General features: G+C 41.8%; 1 protein-coding gene across 1 annotated transcript; it reads right to left on the bottom strand.

Annotated features, from left to right (window-relative positions):
• Positions 1 to 16,972: 16,972 nt before the first annotated feature.
• LOC147911956 (endogenous retroviral envelope protein HEMO-like) lies at positions 16,973 to 18,944 on the bottom strand. The gene is made up of 2 exons (XM_087427116.1): positions 18,364 to 18,944; positions 16,973 to 18,186 (listed from the first exon to the last, which is right to left on the bottom strand). Exons 1-2 carry the CDS (start codon positions 18,419 to 18,421, stop codon positions 17,033 to 17,035), a joined length of 1,212 nt encoding a protein of 403 aa, XP_087283242.1. The 5' UTR covers positions 18,422 to 18,944; the 3' UTR covers positions 16,973 to 17,032.
• Between the last annotated feature and the right edge of the window lie 2,352 nt (positions 18,945 to 21,296).

The following is a 21,296-nucleotide window of genomic DNA, read 5'->3' on the forward strand; positions in this document are numbered from 1 at the left end:
ATTGAATTAAAATCTCATAAAATGAGAGGCCCTTAATTTATTTTTTCCTGAGCATCAGTGTAATGAATAATTAAAAATGCCCTTTCTCTTCTTAGATTTGCAGAAAGCAGTGAATTTCTCATATCCAGTTGGCAGGTTTACTAGCTACTATTGTTCCTTTTTTTCAAAGAGGTCATTCGCCTGCTGAATTTTTTTTTATTATCGTTTTTGTAATTATGTTTTGATGCTTATATTTGCATGATTATGTTCAAAGCTCTCATGTCTAATAAATGCACTGAATGCAAAAGAAAAGGCAGAATTATATTATGGGATATGAAGGAATTGAGTACTTTAAATGCCCATATGTAATTGTGGTCTTAATTAAAGACCAGTCCAGAAGAACTTTAGGTATGAAACCATTTTCTTTCATTTTTTACTTAGAAGTTTCCTAGTTTCAAGTTGAAGAAGGGATTTTTTTTTTTCTCAATTAACCAGTCATTGGGAAATTCGCTCTAGTGACAGTGAAAGGACCCAAGTTACATTTTTAAATGTTACAATCAGGTTAATCCCCTGGTGGTCATAGGAAAGCAGTGATCGAGTTTGGAACATACCCAAGCTTGAGGGGATAAATCCATTACAACCGCATCCCCAAAGCACCAAGGAATATCGTGCTAGTCAATATCAGAAAGACAAGGCATTCCCAAACCTTTCAGTGAAGGAGAAGGAAGCACCACTACAAAGGAGGTCTGTGAAGCCCATGGATGTTACTTACATGGCTAATCTTCAACGCCGGGACCTGCTCAAGAAGGCAACACTTCTTGGCCAGTTGCTGGTCTTTGGGGACTTCACTGCATGGTCCCATTGTGTACCTAAAATCTTGCTCAAAATAGAAAACCCAGCCCTTGGTTATTCCGCCAAATTCGTTCATATTTCAAGAGGTAACATCAATATGACCAATCTTCTTGTCCATCATGATCAAGTCTAGTATTGAAATAGCAGTGGGGCATACCACTACCATTTTCCTTGCATGCAAAAAATAAATAACAAATGTAATCCCTCCTAGATCATTTGTTCTTTGTATTTCACTTTCTTCTTTCAAATTAATAAACAGAAACCTCATTAAATTGGAGTTGGGAGGCTAAAATGAGGAGTTCTCACACTCTATCTCAATAGCAGAGCCCAACAGGAAGAAGAAAGACTTCCTCTTCTTGACCAGCAAGAAGCTCAGCCAATGAGAGACTGTCACAACTCAGTCAAAGAAAAGCCACTACACCTTGAACTCTGTGTTTACAGTGGCCCTCCCAACTTCCTCTTCCCCTCTGTAAAAGAGTTTTTCCTCCCTTAATGCTGGGGGACTTGCACATGGCTCACCATGATTGCAGACCCTGAATTGCAATTCTTTGCTGATCTTGAATAAACTCATTTTGCTGGAGAAATAACTGGCTGTCTTTTTGTTTAAGGTCAACATTTTGGTGGCCCATACGGGGATCCTGAGACGACCCCTGACAACTCCAAGGTTGGTGAGCAAACAGGTGCTGTACCCACAACAGAGCCCATTGAGCTCGCTGCTTTTCTCGCAGACCCTGGAGTTTGAGGGTAAGTCTTTCTCCGGGATTCAAGCATTTGCCCTCTTTGCATTTGGGGCTCTCTAGGCTTTATTTGAGATCTGTTTCAAGCCTTCATGCTTTTCTAGTTAAGGCTTTGTTTGTCTGCGAGTACTCAGGCAGCGCTTCAGCCTGATTCTTTGAATCAGGTTGTTTCTTTGAACTGCACTAGCCTTCAGTTCGATTCCTTTTGGAACTGGACTGTCCTCATACTTGGAACTAGTTAGCCTTCAGTTCAACTTTCGAAGTGTTCATTGGAACTGTGCCATCCAACCTTTGGCCTGACTCCCTTGGGAGCAGACTGTCCCTTGGAAGTGCATTGATCAAACTTTGGTCCAATTCCCTGGGGAACTGGACTGGTGTTTTTTTTGTAACTGCATTGTTCTTTGGAACTGCATTGATTCAACCTTCAGTCCACCTTAATGAAATTGGACTGTTCTATTGGGACTGGCTGGTATTAAGCCTGCAGGCTGTTTGAGCTGTTCAAGCTTTTTGAGTTGCAAGCTGTTTAAGCTATTTAAGCTGTTTGAGCTGTTTAGGCTGTTTGAGAGTTATTCCTTTGCTCTAGAGAAAGACCTCTAAGAAATGAGATCTCAGTTTTCTAAATATTTTGAGGGCACCCCTCCTTACAAGAACCCCGAGCAATTTTACATTTAAAAACCACGGTCATTCCTCATACACATTTCTAACTAAATGGACTGATTCAACCAAAGTAATTTAGAATATCAATAGCCCTAATGGGGAACATTTGAACTCCATAAACTTACTTTTTCAAAAACCAAATTAGACAACCATCCTCTGTAATTTCCAAAATTGAATGGAATGCCTATTTTGAGGCTTCCAAATGGTATCAGGAACCTAAAATTGCCCCTTTGCAAAATAAAATTTTAAGATTAGCTGAGGCAAACAAACAATTAAAGAAAGATAAAATGGCTTCTGAAGCCTCATGTTCCTCTCCCCTGGCTCCTCGTGCTCAGGCCCTGCCTCCAGCCCCATCTTCCTCCTTCTATTCTATACCATCTACATTTTCTCTATACTTTCAGTTCCCCCATGCTAACACTCTCTCTGAATTTACCCTTTTCCCTCAACCTCTCTGTACTCTCTCTTCCTCTGAACATATCAGAACCTGTCCCTTTTTAAAATTAAGCCTTCTGAGGATCCAAAGGCTAAACCCTTAATTTCTTGTACTCCCTAGACTAAAACTAAAATGTGAGCCATAGTCAAAGATTTTCCCAAAGTAACTGAAGATCCTCGCAGATTTACTGAGGAATTTAATATAGTCATTCAAACTTATCAGCCTGGTTTCCCTGACTTATATCAGCTACTCATATGCTTACCAATGAGGGCCAGGCCCAGAATTGGGTGAAAACTTCTAACTGGAAAAATCTTTTCAGGGTTTTTAGAATTACAACCAGGAGACCAACCTGTTGACCTGTTGTATGATCAGGCTCAGGCAATCACCAGATGACTTCATCAGGCAATTCCTAGGGTTTTCCCAAAGCCTGTGGATTGGAACAAAATTCAGCCTTGTGCACAAAAACCTGAAGAACTTGTTCATGACTATTACAATTGACTTCAGATTGTTTTTTTAAAAAATTCTGGTCTTCCTTCAGATGTTGATTCCACCCAGGTAGCTTTTAACTCGATGCTTTTTAATGGGCTAAACTGGGACCTTTCTCTTCCAGAAGAAAGGACCAGGATAGAATGGGCAACTATGTCCACTCCAGATTTAGTTAATCTGGCAAACTGACTGTCTCCCACTCTAGATGCGTCACCTAAAAGAAAGACTGATGAAATTTTTAATCTTTAACTCCAGCAAATGAAGGACCCCTAACAAAACCAAAAACCCTCTAGTTCTTTGCTATTAACGCAAAGAGCCAGGACATTGGAAAGAGACTGTCACAAAGGCTCTTCAGGTGCCTTCAGCCCTCTAACCAGCCTTTCCAATGTCCTCCAAATTCCCAGTGTCGGGTCTCCAAGGAACTACACAGGCTCTTCCCAGTCTTCCCTCTTAATTGACTTGAAGAAACATTTCTCCAGATTGGAGACGAATCTCTTTCTGTCCTAACTGACACTGGAGCCACAGTCTTGGTGCTTAATCCCACTACAATAAAGCAGCCCCTGCCTCGGAGTACTAAAACAGTTCAAATGGTGGGGATTTCTAATAAAACTCAACAGGTTCCTGTCTCTGAACCTATTCCCTTTTCTTTAGGCCCTGCGAGAGACACAGGCCCTTTTCTCCTTAGTTCTTCTGCCCCTATTCATTTATTAGGCCAAGACTTTTTGGAAAAGTATCATGCTAGAATTTCTTTCTCCCAAAAGGGAAAAATAATTCTAAAATTTGAGTATCCCTCAAAACAGCCAACCAGGTGAGTTAAACGACCTCTTGACATTTTTACTTGCTCTGTCTCTGACAGTACTAGAGCTGATTCTGGAGACATTGATCGTTTGTCCCTGTTGAACCCACAACCACCCTCCTTAAGAGCAAAATCTTCAACCGATATTGGTAAAATTCACAGTGCACCTCTGGCCAAAATTCAAATAGATCCTTCAAAAGCTCTCCCCAGAATTGATCAATATCCTGTGAGTAAAAAAGCCTTTCAAGGCATAAAACTCGTAATAGAGGATTACAAGGCTCAAGGCCTCGTTATTCCTTGTACTAGTCCCTGTAATACTCTTATTTGACCTGAAATAAAACCCAAAGACCAAGAGTGGAGGTTTGTCCAGGACCTCCGAGCAATAAACAACATTGTTATCCCTCCACACCCTGTTGTTCCTAACCCTCATACGCTGCTTAACAGCCAATCCCAATGGAAGCAAATTCTTTATGATTTATGCAGTGCATCCTTTAGCATTCCAGTTGATGAAGCTAGTCAATACCTTTTTGCCTTCACTTGGGAAGGAAAACAATTCACCTGAACAGTATTTCCTTGGGATTTTTCTGAGAGCCCTTCTTATTTTTCACAAATCCTAAAGGCTGATCTGGATAGTATAAATTTCCCTAGGGGTTTAACTTTGCTGCAACATGTGGATGATCTGCTTCTTTGCTCTTCCTCCCAAGTCTCCTCACAGGAAGACAGCAACCACTTGCTAAGCTTTCAGCCTTCAAGGACCATAAGGTCGCCAAAGAGAAATTGTAGCTTGCCCAAACCCAGGTTCAATATTTAGAGCATCTGATATCAGAACAAGGGCTATACCTAGATCCAGACAGGCTTCAAAGTGTCCTAAGTTTCCCAAAATCCAAAACTAAGAGCCAGCTGCAAGGTTTTCTTGGGCTAGTTGGTTATTGCTGAAATTGGATTCCAAATTTCTCTCTTACAGCCAAACCTCTGTATGTTTTACTAAAGAAAAATAACACCAACCCAATTTTATGAAAAGAACCAAATGACATAGCCTTTAAGGCCTTGAAGGAGACTTTGATGAACCACTTGCCCTAGGACATCCCAATTATCAGATTCCCTTTTTCCTTTTTGTATATGATAAAAACAGAATGCCCTTGGGGTACTCACCCAAAAACATGGGGACCACCATTGACCCATAGGGTATTATAGCCAACAACCAGACCCTGTGGCATTGGGATACCCCCCTTGCTTAGAGCCATTACTGCCGCTGCTCTTTCGGTTAGGGCCACCAAGAAAATTGTTGTGGGATCCCCTTTAATCATTTTTGTATCTCATGCTGTAGAAGCCCTCCTGAATTCTCATCACACTCAACATTTTTCATTCAGCCACCTCACCTCCTCTGAAATCCTTTTGTTAACTGCTCCTCACATAACTCTTTTACATTGTAATAACCTTAACCCTGCTACTGTTCTCCCCTCTGTTACCAATGAAGTCCCTCACGACTGCTTAATGCTGACGGATCACCTACTGACTCTTTATGATGATCTGCAGGAAACTCCTTTGGGTAATGCCAACTCTCATGGTTTACTGATGGTCCTAATTTAAGAGGTGACAATGACTAATATCGTGCTGGATATGCTATTGCAACTCCTTTTGATATTGTTGAAGCAGCACCTTTATCTATGCCCACATTGGCCCAGTAGGTCAAATTATGTGCTCTTACAGGGGCTTGTACTTTAGCCAAGGGCAAAACTGTCAATATTTATACTGATAGAAGATATGCTTTTGGAGTAGCTTATGATTTTGGAATGTTGTGGAAGCAATGTGGCTTCCTAACTTCCAGCAAAAATAAAATTAAAAATATCCACTATGTTCAGAAATTATTGGATTACTTTTATCTGCTCCTTTAGCTATTATTAAGATCCTGGGGCATTCTAAACTTGACTCTCTGGAAGCTAACGGAAATCACCTTGCTGATATTTCCCGAGATGAATGAAACCTTTAAAGGAACTAACAACAGGGGCCAGCCCGGTGGCGCAAGCGATTAAGTGCGCGCGCTCTGCTGTGGCGGCCTGGGGTTCGCCGGTTCGGATCCCGGGCGTGCACCGATGCACTGCTTGGCAAGCCATGCTGTGCCGGCATCCCATATAGAGTGGAGGAAGATGGGCACGGATGTTAGCTCAGGGCCAGTCTTCCTCAGCAAAAAAAGAGGAGGATTGGCAGATGTTAGCACAGGGCTGATCTCCTCACAAAAAAAAAAAAAAAATTAAAGGCACTAACAACAGCCAAGCCTCTGTCATGGTCCAAAGGGATATTTTCCCAAATGATAACTTAGAAAAACTGGAAAAACTGGCTAGAGGAGCCCAATAATTGGCCTCAGAAAAGGAAAAACAAGAGTGGAAATTCAACAATTGTTGGTTTGACAAAAAGAGAAAGCTCTAGTTCAGACCAAACAACAACACAGTCCTACCAGAGACTCTAAAATTTCCACCCCTATCCACTGTACATGCATTAAACCATTGGTTTACTAACAAAATGATAACGTTCATGAATCGATATTGGTGGGGAAATATTAAGAAGGCCACAAAAAGTGCCTGCCTCATTTGTCCCACTAGTTCAAAATACAATCCGGGGAAGCCTGTTTGTACTGCTGCCAGACATTTTAAACTGCCTAATGGACCAGGTTTGGCAAACGGATTTCATATAACTTCCTTTGTCTCATGGTTATAAATATGTTTTAGTCATGGTTTATATGTTTTCTCACAGGACTGAAGTGTTTCCTTGCAGACAGGCTACTGCCTCTTTTGTGGCTAAAGTCCTTTCAGAAAGGATTATCCCTACCTGGGGAACTCCTCTGGAATTTCATAGTGATTGAGGAACCCACTGTACCAGTCAGGTACTTTAACAAGTCTGTGCTGTTTAGCCAGTTTTATGACACTTTCACTATGCTTACCACCCTCAATCCTCTGGTTTAGTCAAATGCACCAATGGCATTATTAAGATTGAATTGGCAAAACTTGTAGAGACCCTGCAAATACCTTGGCCAAAAGCATTGCTGTTGGTCCTTCTAAATCTCAGATCCACTCCCATTGGAACTCACAAGCTCTCACTCTTTGAGAAAGTCACAGGACACCCAATGCACTTGGCTCCTGCCTCTGTTGACCCACAGCTGATAAAAGGAGATACATTCCAACATTGCAAAGGCCTAATTGCTTCTATTAAAAATAACCATGTTTTGATAGAGTAATTTTTTCTGTGTGCTCCAGGGAGACAAAGACCATAAACGTCACACTTTGCAACCTGGAGACTTTGTCTATTGGAAAAGACACGTCCAGGACTCTCTGCAACCTCACTGGGAAGGCCCCATCAGGTACTGCTAACTAACCCTTGTGCTGCAAAACTCCAGGGAATAGACTCTTGGATTCACGTGACATGCCTAAAGAAAGCACCAAACCCTGACTGGACCTGCACATCATCTGGTGACTTGAAAGTAAAGATGTCTTGGAATTGAAACAGATGACATCAGATGAGACAGCCTTCCCAAGATGTCCAGACCAGGCCTGTTGGAATTTTGTCTGCCAAACCTTTGATGATGACATAACGCTTCAGATGATCTCCAATGCCTACGATCTTGATAACATATGAACTTTAGGGGAAAAAAATGCCTGAGAGTTCTCCCTTTATGACACTGAGGAAAGTCTTTCCTAGCATCAAGAGACAAAAGGCTGCTGAAACCAGAAAAACCTGACTCTTGATCAGCAATACTTTCAGAGAAAGATCTTAATCAAAAGGGTGAAATGTGGAAATTAATAAACAGAAACCTCATTAAAATGTAGTCCGGGGGCCAAAAGGGGAAGTCCTCAAGCCCTACGTCAATAGTAGACCCCAACAAGAAGAAAGACTTCTTCTTGACTGGCAAGAAGCTCAGCCAATGAGAGACTGTCACAATTCAGCCAATGAAAAGCCACTACACCTGGAACTCTTTGTTTACAATAGCCCTCTCAACTTCCTCTTCCCCTCTATAAAAGAGTTTCTCCTCCCTTGCCGCTGGGGGACTTGCACGCAGCTCGCCCTGGTTGCAGACCCGGAATTGCAATTCTCTGCTGATCCTGAATAAACCTATTTTTGCTGGAGAAATAACTGGCTGTCTATTTGTTTAAGGTCAACATTTCTTTGACTCAATTTTATTTCTCCCTCTCTTTCCTGTTTGAAATCACTAATTCTATGCAATAACTACCTAGTTTAATAACATAACTCTGTGAAAATATTGTGACAGTAGGCGGGAGATAACTATACCCTAAAGGTCATTTTTTGTGTGTGGAGTAAATGGAACAAGTAACAGTAATATGTGTGATGTTCATTACTTATGGATTTATAAACATCTATCACAAAATCACTAGTACTATAGAGCTGAAAGGGACTTCAGGCATTCTTCTCCTCTTCTACAGTATTTAAACTTTTCTAACATATGTGACCTTATTAGTTATAGAAATTTCTCCCTTCTTTTCTGGACTTTAACTCCATGAAGTCAACTGTGGTTTAATAGATCACTAATTCCACAATAATTTTTTTTTTTTTGTGAGGAAGATCGGCCCTGAGCTAACATCTGCCACTCCTCCTCTTTTGGCTGAGGAAGACTGGCCCTGGGCTAACATCCGTGCCCATCTTCCTCCACTTTATATGGGACGCCGCCACAACATGGCTTGCCAAGCAGTGCTTTAGTGCGCGCCAGGGATCTGAACCAGTGAACCCCGGGCCGCCGCGGCAGAGCGCACACACTTAACCGCTTGCGCCACTGGGCTGGCCCTCTGCAATAGTTTTGACAGTGCCTGGCAAATAGTACGTACGTACTCAGTGAATATTTGTTAATCAAGTCTCCTTTATGTAAGGTAGAGGAGCTAAGACCCTGAAAGATTGGTATGATTTGCAGTAGCTTACACAGCTACTCAGCAGGGAAACCTAACTAAAGCCCTGAATCTCCCAGTAAAATCTTGTGTTGGGTATTAACTATTTTGGATTTGAATCTTGCCTTGCTTCCTTCACTTGCCCTTGAGGACACAAACCATGTGTTGATCTTCTAGAGCATTGTCTTTGTTCTTCCACGTGCCCAATTCCAGTCCACATGCCTGGCTCAGAGATAGCTCCAAAAGAGGTCTTTAAGAAAAACATATGGACTACTTTATTCTGAAAATTGTGTTGTTAAAAATGCTTTATGGTCAAACCTAACTGCTATATTGTAAATTATCCATCCACCATTTTTCCTTGCCAAAAATCTCCCAGATTCCTATAAATCTCAGGGCAATGTAAAGACTACAGGGCAACAATTTCTGTCTACTGTTTGGTAGTTCTTCCAAAAGAATATCTATGCCTTTAATTGCCCACTTTAGATAGTTTTCAGCTCTTGGAAATTTGGTAAGATGAAATCTTTGTAGTAAGGATACCACGCAACGATATATATCACTCTCCCCACAGAAGGAGAAAAGTACAAATGTGAATCACATGAACCTAAGGAACAAAGTGAGCCGCACAGATCTGCCAGATTTGATATAATCAAGAGGAAAATCATCCACTTCCTTTACTGTGCATAACACCTCTGAGAATATTATCATTCTAAAATGCTAATCCTTACTCAATGCCCTCAGGGTTTGCCCTAATCCCCTATAGGAGCAATTCTCTCTGACAGTGGGCAGTAGTTCAGTCCCCAGTAGGCAAGGGCATAAAACTGATAAACATAAATCCCTCCACACTTAGCCAGGGAAACAATAAATATCTTCAACAGATATGTAATTAACAGGCTACCCAGCAAGTGCTCTGAATCCCCAAAGCAGGGATTTAAGTCCAAATATGCACCAGTGCATCCCCAGCAGATGAAAAGCACCGACAGAAGAGAGAACCAAGAAAAAAACATGCAGGCCCCCCAAAATTCGACAAGAGGCTTAGTACACAATAATTGTATCAATCTGCTTAGGTCAAACACTAATACTTCGCTCTTGGAAGTCTGCTTAGGTCCAGCCAACTACTGTACGCACTGGTTTAGAAAGGAAAGTCTTAATGCAGGGGATATGAAGACAACATAGAAAGAAAAGACATTCTTACGGCCAGCACTCCATGTTTTGTTTTGTAGAATGTAAAATTTACTTTATGTTTCTGAGAATTGTTTTTCAGCCGTAAAGCTTTCAAAAATCTGGTGGACTTAATTTAAAGCCTTTAAAATTTATGTTATAAAATTTATTACAGTGCCCTTATAAATCAGCACTTGGTAGCAACAAATTATCAGAACGTGCCATATATTAAAAAGATAAATCAGAATTAAATAGTAAAGAGAGAAGGTGTTTTCAAATGAGACAGCCAAAGCACTAACTAATGAGAACATTTGCAAATGCGACAATGATTTACAGCAGGGCTCTTGGTTAGAGTGCATAAATCCAGCAGAAGATTTTGCATCTATCAACTGGGACTTTTGGTCCATTTTTTATAAATCAAGAAGTTAATGAAGAGTCAGGGATCTGTAAATTCAGACACTAAATTAGAAATTTGTAGCTTTTGATTTATAAATAAGTTACATCAAGAATTACATATATAAATTAGCAGAAAAAGAAATTGCATTTAAAATCAGGTGAAGGTTAGCATTTATAAATCAGAGTTGTGAATAAAAAGATTACCAATACCAACTTAACCAGCTCTACAACTCTGCATTTCATAAGACCATAACAGAGATATGTAGCACAGAATGCCAACACTTAGCAACTTCAGTGAAATAATTAGCTTGTTCTTATTCTGTTAATTTTAATAGGTTACAATCTTTTTAAATAGGGTATTGACATTACAATGCTTTTTTGCTCTACCAAAAAAGGACAGAAAAATGGTTATATGATAAATGGTAACCTGAAAATACTTCGTCTAGTTATATACATGAAGTTGAAAGATCTTCGTTTTCCCTTCAGATACACACGCATACACGCACACACACACAAGACCCCAGGTAAGGACAATTCTCTGGAGTTTTGCTTCGCTTCCTCCCCTCGCTCCACAGCAGAATCCTTGACAAGCACATGCCATTTCCGGGGCAGGTTGTTCAAGGCCCACGTGGTCGTTTTACACAAGCCACAGACTATGACACTGAAGCAGATGAACTTGAGGGACCTGCAGACGATATTCCTGTTTGTTTATCCCCAAACATCTCCTGAAAGGAGAGGGCGGCCTCTCATCACAAAAGAACATGAGGGAAGCAGAATCAAGGGACATGAAGGAGCACAGGGCTGAGCACCCCGACAGATGACTGACTCCGCGATGAGGCTGATCTTGGCACGTGTGCCTTTCCCTGGCTCTGTGTCCGAGTCCCCATTGCTGGACCGTCTCCCTGGGAGCTACATCGCCGTGGAGGAGCTGGGCCCAGTGGAGTTTCGGGGAGACTCACCCTGTCAAAGCTCCTCTCTGTCCCTTATCGCCCCAGCTCACCCTCCCCTGAGAGTCAAGTGCCTTATCCTCCTGGCTACCCTGAGGCTGAGGTAAAATATCCCGCTTCCCCATTCCAGCGCCCCTGCCTCTGTCCTCCTCTCCACACACCATGTTCGTTAGTGTCTACTGATCAGTGAAATCATTTAGGCTCCAGGTGTGAAGGATTGCTAATCTCTGACCCCACAGGGACTAACGTCTGTCCATGTTAATAGGGACTTGCAGGTGCTTTCCTTAAGGGAGGTAATGATGTGGGACTTTATACAGGTAGAGGGGAGGCATAAGAAGGGAGTAAGTAGAGGGGGGTTTTATGTTGAAGGTATTTGGGAACAGGGACATCTGTCCTAGAATCAGCCAGATGACACTTCTTAAACCACTGCTTCCTACCCTGACTAGAAGGGGATTAAATGAGATCTTAGCAGCCCGCTGCATCGTGAGCACTAGGACTTGAGTACAAAGTACCCGCCTTTTCCCTGCTCTGTCTTCACCTACTAGTTATTCATGGATTTGGACACCATGGACTCCCATACATGACTCTTGCACAAGGTCTGAAATCATAGCCCCTCGAGGCAGACATAATCTCCCCCGAGGAGTGAGGACGAGAACAGGAGACCTGAGGCTTATCCTCCCAACCCCGTTCTCCACCGCGACTTCATGACATGGGCCCGTTTTTCTTCACTTCCCACATCCTTGCTACACACCTTTCCCAAATTCACACCCGTAGACTGTGGACGTCTATTGATTCTGTGCCTTTCAGGTTGGCAGCTGGGCTGCTCTTCACAGCATGACATTCTTGGGGGGAAACCATGTGAAAATCTAAATGTCAATTGTGTCCTCATCTCTAACTATGGATAGAACCACTTGTCCTGTTATGCCGTGCAGATCCCTTAGGAGCCACTTCTTATTATTTGTTAAATTTTAAAAACACAGGCTTAAAGAGACACAGTACATTTCTATGCTTGTAAAAACGTATCATGTCACAGTGTTATAAAGCAAACTTGTATTTCATAAATTAATTGAATGAAACAGAAGAGCACAGATTCTAAAACCTGGAGTTTGAAGATAACATTCTTTCTTCACTCAATATTTACTCTCGGGTTTATTTAACATCAAACCTAAAGTTAGATCTGATGCATGTATTTCAGACTCATTGTACCCTTCTGCATTCTTCTCAGAACTCTGGAGAGCCAGGCATGTCAATAGATTATTGGGGTAGTAACAAAGAAGAAAATCAGAGCACGTGGTTTCACAAGTTAGACACAAAAATCTTCCATTGCGTTGATGACGTAGCTCCGTTAGGTTCAATACAATTGAAGTAAAACCTATGAGATTGTATAACACGGCATTTTGCTTCATAAGCATTTGATTATGCTTTGTTTATTTTTTTGGAAGAAAAAAAGAGCCATTATTTAGGACACAAATACACACACACACACACCTGTATATACAAATATGTTGATTCTTATAAAGATTACAATCAGTGAGTTCTACTCCTCATGCTTTCATTTGCAGTGTTCAATAGAATAATGCTGGTTGTAAAGTTCCAAACACTTCAATGTTTTCCTGTTATAAATTCATCAACACTAAGCACATGTCACCCAAGTTATAATTGTTCTAATATCATCTATTTTAAGAGGACTACCAAAGCTATACTACTGATATAATTTTATTTTTTCCAAGAAAATACGGTGCTGGTTTCTAAACCAGTGTTTATAAAGTTCAACCAGTCACCAAATAAAAAGCAATGTTTTTCAGCTGTTGTAGAGAATCTGACTGATTTGTGAAATGGATACTCTATCAGCAGATGACCACAGAGCGTTTGCGAATAGAGATGGAAATAAAGGCTGTTTGACTAAAGTCAAACTAATAAATGGCAGCTAGAACCTGTCACTTTGCGAAAAGAACGGCCACATCATAATTTGGGGTCTCCGGGAGATACATTCCATCTGCCCCTAGATCCGCTGAAAGCCATTCTCTGCTCTTCTCTGTCCCCGAGAGGCTGAGCCCTGCTGTGTTTGTCACCTGGGCCCCTCTGCACGCTGGCTCCTGTTGGGTTTGGCCAGTGGGAGGCATCAGCAGGAGCTTGGAGGGCGGGAAGAGAGCAAGGTCATGGAATGCATTCCTCTCACTTCTTCCCAGCTTGGGCTGTGATGGCGGTGGCTGTCCCCTCCACAGCTACAGCTCCTGCCAGAGACCCCTCCTGCAAGGCTCCCCCTCTCAACCAGCTGCCAAAACGCCTTTACTCTGCAGGTGTGGTAAAGGCTTCTGTAGTTGCAGGTCCCTCAAGATTTCCCATGGGCTTCCTTACCTCTGTCCACACCTCGGTAAATAGCCCCACACTAAAAGGAGTCACCTAAGGGATTATCTTGTCAACTACCTTCCTTGTTTTTTTAACAGATGAAATTAGTTAAACACCATACAGCTATTGCAAAATTAGGGTTAGAATTTAAGTCTCTGGACTTCCAGTCTAGGCAGTGCCCCACACAACCCTCTGCCATATTCCCATATGGGAAGAGGCCCCGGGGCAGGGTGGTATAGTAGTAAGAGGAAAGGCCATGGTACATCCATAACAAGAAAAGATGGAAGGGCATGAACAGAGAGGCATGGTCTGTTGGCATCAACAGTGTTGTAAGGGGGGCTACAGTCCTTAGATGGGAAGAGATGCAATCTTCTCACAGAAAAACACTCATGCAGATTTCATGCCTCCTCCCACGAGGGTCAGCTCAAATTCCACCTTCTTTTTGAAGCTATACTGGAACGGAATCCCACAACGAAAATTAAATTCCTGTAGAATTTATTGCTCTTAATGTTGTTGTGAAGATCAAGTGAGATAATGCATATTGGAATGCTTTGTAGAAAGTGATAGATTTACGGTATTATTAATGAGAACCATCAATAAAAGATGAGAATCCTTGCCTCCTAGGTATGCTGTCTGTTTTGACCTGAAAGAAACATGAAAAAGATCATACTGTCTTAACCTGTAATTAATATTTCTCAACTTTCTTTATAAGGCTCTAATGAAGGGGCTTAATGGAGAATTAGGTAATGTGGGAGATCAAGATTTGGCCACCCTGAAATCTATCTCTTTACCTTGGTTGTTTTCTCTAGGGACATTTGACCTCCCCCACTAACTGCCTAAAGAATTTGACATGGTGGCTCCTTCCTGGAACAGATCTATCATGATGGCTGTAAAGATAAAGTAGGATAAATGTTACAATAGGAAAGGCACCAACAAGCCCATCTTATAGGAAGTTCTGTCTCTCTGGCCACATTCTCTGAATGGCCCTGCGAGGAGTTGCCAGACAATCATTTACATTTATAAGGGAAATCTCCATTTGTAAAGGTATCTCCCTCTCTGTTTTGGGAAGAGCGGGGGATGGCCTCATTTCTAGGGGCTTATTAATGTGAAAGGTGAGGCCTTAAATCTGCATAATAACCTTACTCTTGTTTACTGTGCTTTAGTGGTAATCTCCTGTAACTGACTCCCCCCACCTCCAACATCCATATTTAAGACGAGAATTTCTGCTATTGTGTTGAGAAACGCAGTGTCCCTGCTTTCTCCCATGTATACATGTTATTAAACTTGGTATTATTTTCTCCTGCTAACCTGTCTTGTTAATTATTTGACCAGCCATAAGAACCTTAAGGAAAATGGCAGAGGGAGATTCTCTCTCTTCCCCCAACAGTAACAAACTTAAATTGGCTTAGATTGTCCTCAGAACTTTAGCTTCAATATCTGTTTTCATCTTGGTTTACACATCTTGACCACAGCCTGTGGTAGACAATTTTCCTTTATATAACAAACTAAGGGTGAGGTGGTCTCAATAGACTCTGAGAGGGTCTATATAGCGGGCAGGGACACAGTCTTTCTGACTGTTGAATTCCCAGAACATGACTAGGACCTTTGCTGAGTTGTCCAACGTTGGACGGATTACATCACTTCTAGGAGATTTTCGACAACCCTCCAATAAAACAGCTCCCACAAAAAATAAGGATTTACTAAACCATGTTTTTCAGAGGAATCACTTGACTCAGAACTGGTAGAGTCAGCTCTGAGGGAGAATAAAAACAGGAGATCTTTCCCTGAGCTATACTTAATATAAAAGCAGCCAGAGACTACTTTGAAACTCGGCTCCACAAAGAATGTGTGGCTCCCAGAGCCTGATAGAGATGCCAGGATCTCTCAAACCAATAAAACCCTACCAGTCACCAGCAGCCAGGCATCCACTGTTCCATCTGAGCTGAGGCCACTGCAACAACTGAGAGAGACAATCTGAATGGTGAAGAATAAAGCCCAGGTTCAACGAAGTTCAGTTTCCCCCTTAGAGCCTCAAGAGGAAATACAGGCTGCAGAGGCCGCCAGCTGGTTATCCCCAGTTTACCCTGAGGAAATTCTGCCGGCCGGCCGATACTCATTGAGCAGAGGGTGGATGCAGAATCATCTGCAAGGTGTTCTCAGGAAATGGGTTTTGTGCATGGAAGATCAAGTTCTTGCCCTCAAGTACCTGCCACCACCCACAGAAACACCCCAGTGCTGTTCTGCAGAGAGAGCTGTTAGGCAGTTTACAGAGAGAATGCAGGAGCTGCAGTGACTATAGGCTGAGGTGGGCGGGCACCCGGTATGCTCAGCTGCTACAAGCAACTGGACAAACGTGGTGAGTGGACACACTCATCACAACCCATGTGGACAAGCCTGTTTGTTTTCATATGCATAAATCTGCGGCAATGCCAGCATGTTTAGAAGAAAGCTGATAAGTATGTCGATACTTCTAACTTAGAAAAGACCAAAAACAGTAATTCACTTTTATTTAAAAGACCACCAAAATGCAACACTAATTCTGACTTGAATAAGGTAGTTGAACAGTTTGGTTTAGAGGTGGACTTTTAGGGGACTCAATCTTCATTTAACGTGTGTTGCTGGTGTCCGGGGAAGAGGGAGAATCTCCCTCTGCCCTTTCCCTTAAGGTTCTTCTGGCTGGCCAAATAATCAACAAGACAGGTTAGCAGGAGAAAATAATACCAAGTTTAATAACATGTATACATGGGAGAAAGCAGGGACACTGCGTTTCTCAACACAATAGCAGAAATTCTCGTCTTAAATATCATTTTCAGCCAATGACAAAGGAGGATTTTGGGGGTGGGGGGAGTCAGTTATAGGAGATTACCACTAAAGCACAGTAAACAAGAGTAATGTTATTATGCAGCCCAAGGCCTCACCTTCCACATTGATAAGTTACTAGAAATGAGCTCACCCCCCACTTTTCCCACTACAGAGAGGGAGATACCTTTACAAATAGAGACTTCCCTTGTAAACGATTGTCTGACAACTCCTCGCAGGGCCATCCAAAGAATGTGGCCAGAGAGACAGAACTCGCGATAAGATGGGCTTGTTGGTGCCTTTTCTATTGTAACCTCTATCCTAAATTATCTTTTATAGCAGTCATGATAATAACCTCTTCCTAAAACAGATTTTTTGGTTTTAAATTCTTTAGGCAGTTTGGGAGGGGAAACTCAAATATTTTTCCTGAGCTCTCTGAGTCCTTATTGTCTTCAGCTCGAAATAATCCGCATACCAGAGTGGTGCTTCCTGGGGCAACTTGCCCTGAGCACCATCAGTTCCCTCCTCTGAAACTTCCCTAGAAGTTTCACATATTAAAGCTGAGCTGGTGACTGTGGAGAGAGAAATCGTGTTAGTACCCGAGTGATAAGAAGTCTGCAAAGAGAGAAAAGAACATAGATTAGAATGAGGATGAACAAGCAGAAAAGAACAAATCGGAGCATATTTCCCCACACTCCATTAAACCAGTCCCCCAATCCTGGAAATAAGTCAGTCCAATAAAATGTGTGAGCTTCGTTTATCTGATGAAAAATGTCAATCTTCTCTTTTAATAGATTTAAGTTAGATATTACTTGACCTGTTTGATTCACATAAAAGCAACATTTTTCTCCAATGATTGCGCATGCTCCTCCTTGCTGGGCAGTGAGTACGTCCAGAGCACGTCGATTTTGGAGCACCACAGATGCTAGGCTGTTAATCTCTGACTGGAGTATGTTCAAGGTTTGCATGGCGGTGTTGAACTCTTGTTCTATTACCATAGAGAGATTTAATATTGCCTTTTCCAACTCATAATCTCCAAAGCTGGGGAATAGGACTCTCAAGGCTGAAAAGAACTTGGAGTTGTGATATACAAATGGATTTTTCACGATTTCTCGACTGGCACATTTATGTGGCACAATCTTATGAACAAACGAACCCAAGTTTGTAATTTGGCTAGCATTTAAGGTGGAGTGTTTGGTGACAGAAGGAGCCAGGTATCCAAGTCCGCATCGTCCTGACCAATTAGGTGGGAATCCTTTATACACTTTGTTGCCGCATAAAATGAAAAGACCAGTGTAGTTTAAAGACAAGGTTAGAATTGAGTCTGTAGTTCCCAGGATCTGGACTATTTCATGATCTGTGCCACTTGCACTGTTACTACCTAAACATCTCCATTTCCCATGAGTTCCTGTCAGTCTGCGAGAACAGAATAGATTGCGGAATAGCTGGTACAGGAGGCCTGCAGTCTGATTTTGGCAGCTATAAAGCCTGGTCTTGTCACCTGACCAGGTGAGTCCAGATTTTTGATCCACCCATATATAGTCTGTGGCATTGGGCAGCCTAACCATGCGGATAGCTGCGATACCCCAAGTTGCACACGGGTGGCTCATAGGCCATCTAGAGCACTTGGTGATTTGGCAAATGTTTGTGCCAGAGGGAGTAGTGATAGAGTCACTTATAATTTTCTTGAGAGTTCTGAAGATGCCACCTGTGGAATCAAACCACAGAGTTTGACTGCAATATTGTCTCGGTATGTCACCCAGGAAAGGTCCAGCGCCATGTTTACTTTCAATGCAGAGGGAAAAACTTTTACCTATTGCTTGTACTTGGGCAAGGGACAGTCCTTGACTTTCTAAGTAGTCTTTCTGGGGCCCAAGTGACTCACCAGGAGAAGAAGCAGAGTGAAGTTTCCCTTGTTGCGGATACCATACTCTGTTATTCATCCATTTTCCGTACTTAGTCTACCAGGTGTTCATATCAGCAGGAACAAAGACTAGTTAAGTTTTTTTTTGCACTATCTAGCTGTTGACATAACCAACAGTCAGATTGATTAGTTAGCGTGGCTAGGGCTTGGTAAACTGGCATAAGGGGGTGTTTGGTCTGTGCCCGACCTGTTGAAAAGGAGAGGGTTAGTAAAAGCAAGACGCAGATCGGAAAAGAGCCCATAGCGGAGACTTAGAGAGGGAAGAGGGACAGATAGAGACCAGCACTCTCCAGTCAGCTTTCTAATAAATGATTAAAAATATATATATATATATCCACTAATAGTTTGTGTGTGTGAGTGTGTATATATATAGGGAGTTTTGAAGCAAGGGGGAGGAAATGGGTCAAAGTAGGTTTTTTCGATCCGTGATCTTGGGAAAATCTGTCTACTTCGTGATGTCGGCTGCTTCTGGGGCCTGGGTTTTGGCCCTCGAAATCCTTAGTTTAAGGTCACCTGTGGGGATTATCTCTCAGTTGTCTTGAGAGCGATGTTCTGGGTCTATTTTGGCGTGGCTCCCATGGATCTAGGAAGATTTTTCCTTTATTTTGATGGCAGTGCAGGTCGTCAGTAAGACTTCATAAGGTCCTTCCCAGCGAGGTGACAGTGCGTGTTTTCTTCTAAAGACCTTGATGTACACCCGGTCTCCTGGTCGAAAGGGATGGCAAGGCTTGTCAGAAGGTGGTGGCCATGTCTCTTTTACCTGTTGACGATATGCTTCAAGTATACTAGTTAATTTTTGTATATAACAAGTCATAGCATCAAATTGTTTACTTAAGTTCCCATAATATTCATTTAATCCAGGAATTGAAGGTTTAGAGACACCAGTAGGCATCGGACGTCCAAAAACTATTTCAAAAGGAGTCAATCCATGCCTGCTATTTGGAGTATTTTGAATCTTCATAAGGGCCAAGGGCAGAGCTTCTGGCCATTTAAGTCCAGTTTCTTGACAGATTTTTCCTAGAGTTCTTTTTATATCTAGATTTTTACGTTCCACTTGCCCTGATGACTGAGGGTGATATGGGGTATGAAATTTTAATGAATACCCCAGAGTTTTTGCAAGCAAGTGGTTTATCTCTGCTGTAAAATGAGTTCCTTGGTCTGATTCAATCCATAAAGGAATGCCAAAACGAGGAATAACTTCAGTTATTAATTTTTTTACCACTGTTGTGGCATCTGCATGTCTGGTCGGATAGCATTCAGTCCATCCACTAAACATGCAGACAATAACCAAACAGTGAGAGTAACCTAAAGCTGAAGGCAAGTCTATAAAATCCATTTGGAGTGCCGCAAAAGGCAGCGTGGGCCTGGGAGGACTTCCTGGATCACACTGATTTCTCCCAGAGACTTGGTAAGATTTGCAAGTTGTGCACTGGGAGGTGATTTGGTCAGAAATTTTATGGATGCCAGGGCAAAACCAATTGTCTTTCAGTTCCTTAACTATCCCCCGTTTGCACATATGTCCCATTTGGTGGGAGATAAGTGCAAGCCAAAAAGTCAAAAGAAAGGGAGCTACTGGAAGTCCATTTGGCCCAATGTATAATCCATCTGATAATTGTTTGGCACCCTTTTGTATCCAATTGTCTTTTTCAGATTGTGGGGCATTTGCCTGATAGTTAATAACATCAGTCAGGGATAAAGGCAGGTTTAAGAATTGGGTGGAAAACGGATAAGGGGGTCCATAGTGAGCTGCATGTTTAGCAGCTCTGTCAGCCCTGTCATTCCCTAAAGATATGACATCAGTCTCCTTCGTATGGGCTGAACAATGAACAATGGCAATTTTTGAAGGAAGGTGAATAGCTTGTAATAAGGCTGCAATTAAGTGTCTATTAGCAATAGGAGTTCTTGCAGAAGTTAAGAATCTACGGGATTTCCAAATTGTGCCAACAGCATGGCAGACTCCAAAAGCATATTTGTGTAAACGAAAGAAAAACAAGGTTAATGGTTAGAGCAAATTGTAAACCAGTTTTTGAGTTCAGAGGACAGCCAGTGAAGAAGAATTTTAGATGTCAGCGTCAAAGTATCTTTTGCAGTTTAAAATGTCTCTGATGGAACTGATGGTATCGTCAGGTCATCTCTTAAGTTTATATCAAGTTCATCAGCTTCAGTTTGTAAGGCTTCAGGAAAAAGGGCAGGTTCAGTTCTCAGTGATTTTAAATGAAAATGATGGAAAAAATCAAAAACATTAGTTTGGACATCTGTAGCCAGATATTTCAGGAGACTAGAAGAAATCAGGATCTAGTCCAGTCAACAGATATAAAACAAAAACCTCAAAAGACAACAAAACTAGGAGCTAATATCCGAAAACTTATACTGAAATAGTTTTTACTGAAATATAATTTTTTTTCCTCTAAAATCACCCTCATTTTTATTAAGATAGCAAAATTAAAACTAGTTTGCAAAATAAGTCTAGTTCTAATAGAGTTGGCTCAATTATTTACATAAGTACAGCAAGAATAGCAGTTGATCACATAGGCTCTTTTAAATCTGCTTTGCTGGAACTTTTTATAAGGAATCTCAGATTTAACTTTAAAGGCCTCTCCAGGCCAGGAAAGCCAAGCCAAGGATTTTGTCATCAGACTTTGCCTGCAATACCTACAGATTTGGGTGAATTTCTCTCTTCCGAGGTTCCCCAAAATATTTTGAGGTTCTTTGTACCTGTCAGATAAGTGACATTCTTTATTTATCCTGGTAAGTGCTGCTTGGAACATAAGGTACCAGGCCAATACTTCTACGTGGCTTTATTCCATAAAGTCCAATCTTCATTCCTCAAAAGCTGTATGGTTATATCGCAAATATGATGTTCCAGTCACAACCTTGGTAATATAACCAGTGTT

The sequence above is a fragment of the Ceratotherium simum genome, chromosome X (genome assembly GCF_057802395.1).
Source record: "Ceratotherium simum simum isolate JZ-2026a chromosome X, ASM5780239v1, whole genome shotgun sequence".
NCBI classification, from domain to species: domain Eukaryota; kingdom Metazoa; phylum Chordata; class Mammalia; order Perissodactyla; family Rhinocerotidae; genus Ceratotherium; species Ceratotherium simum.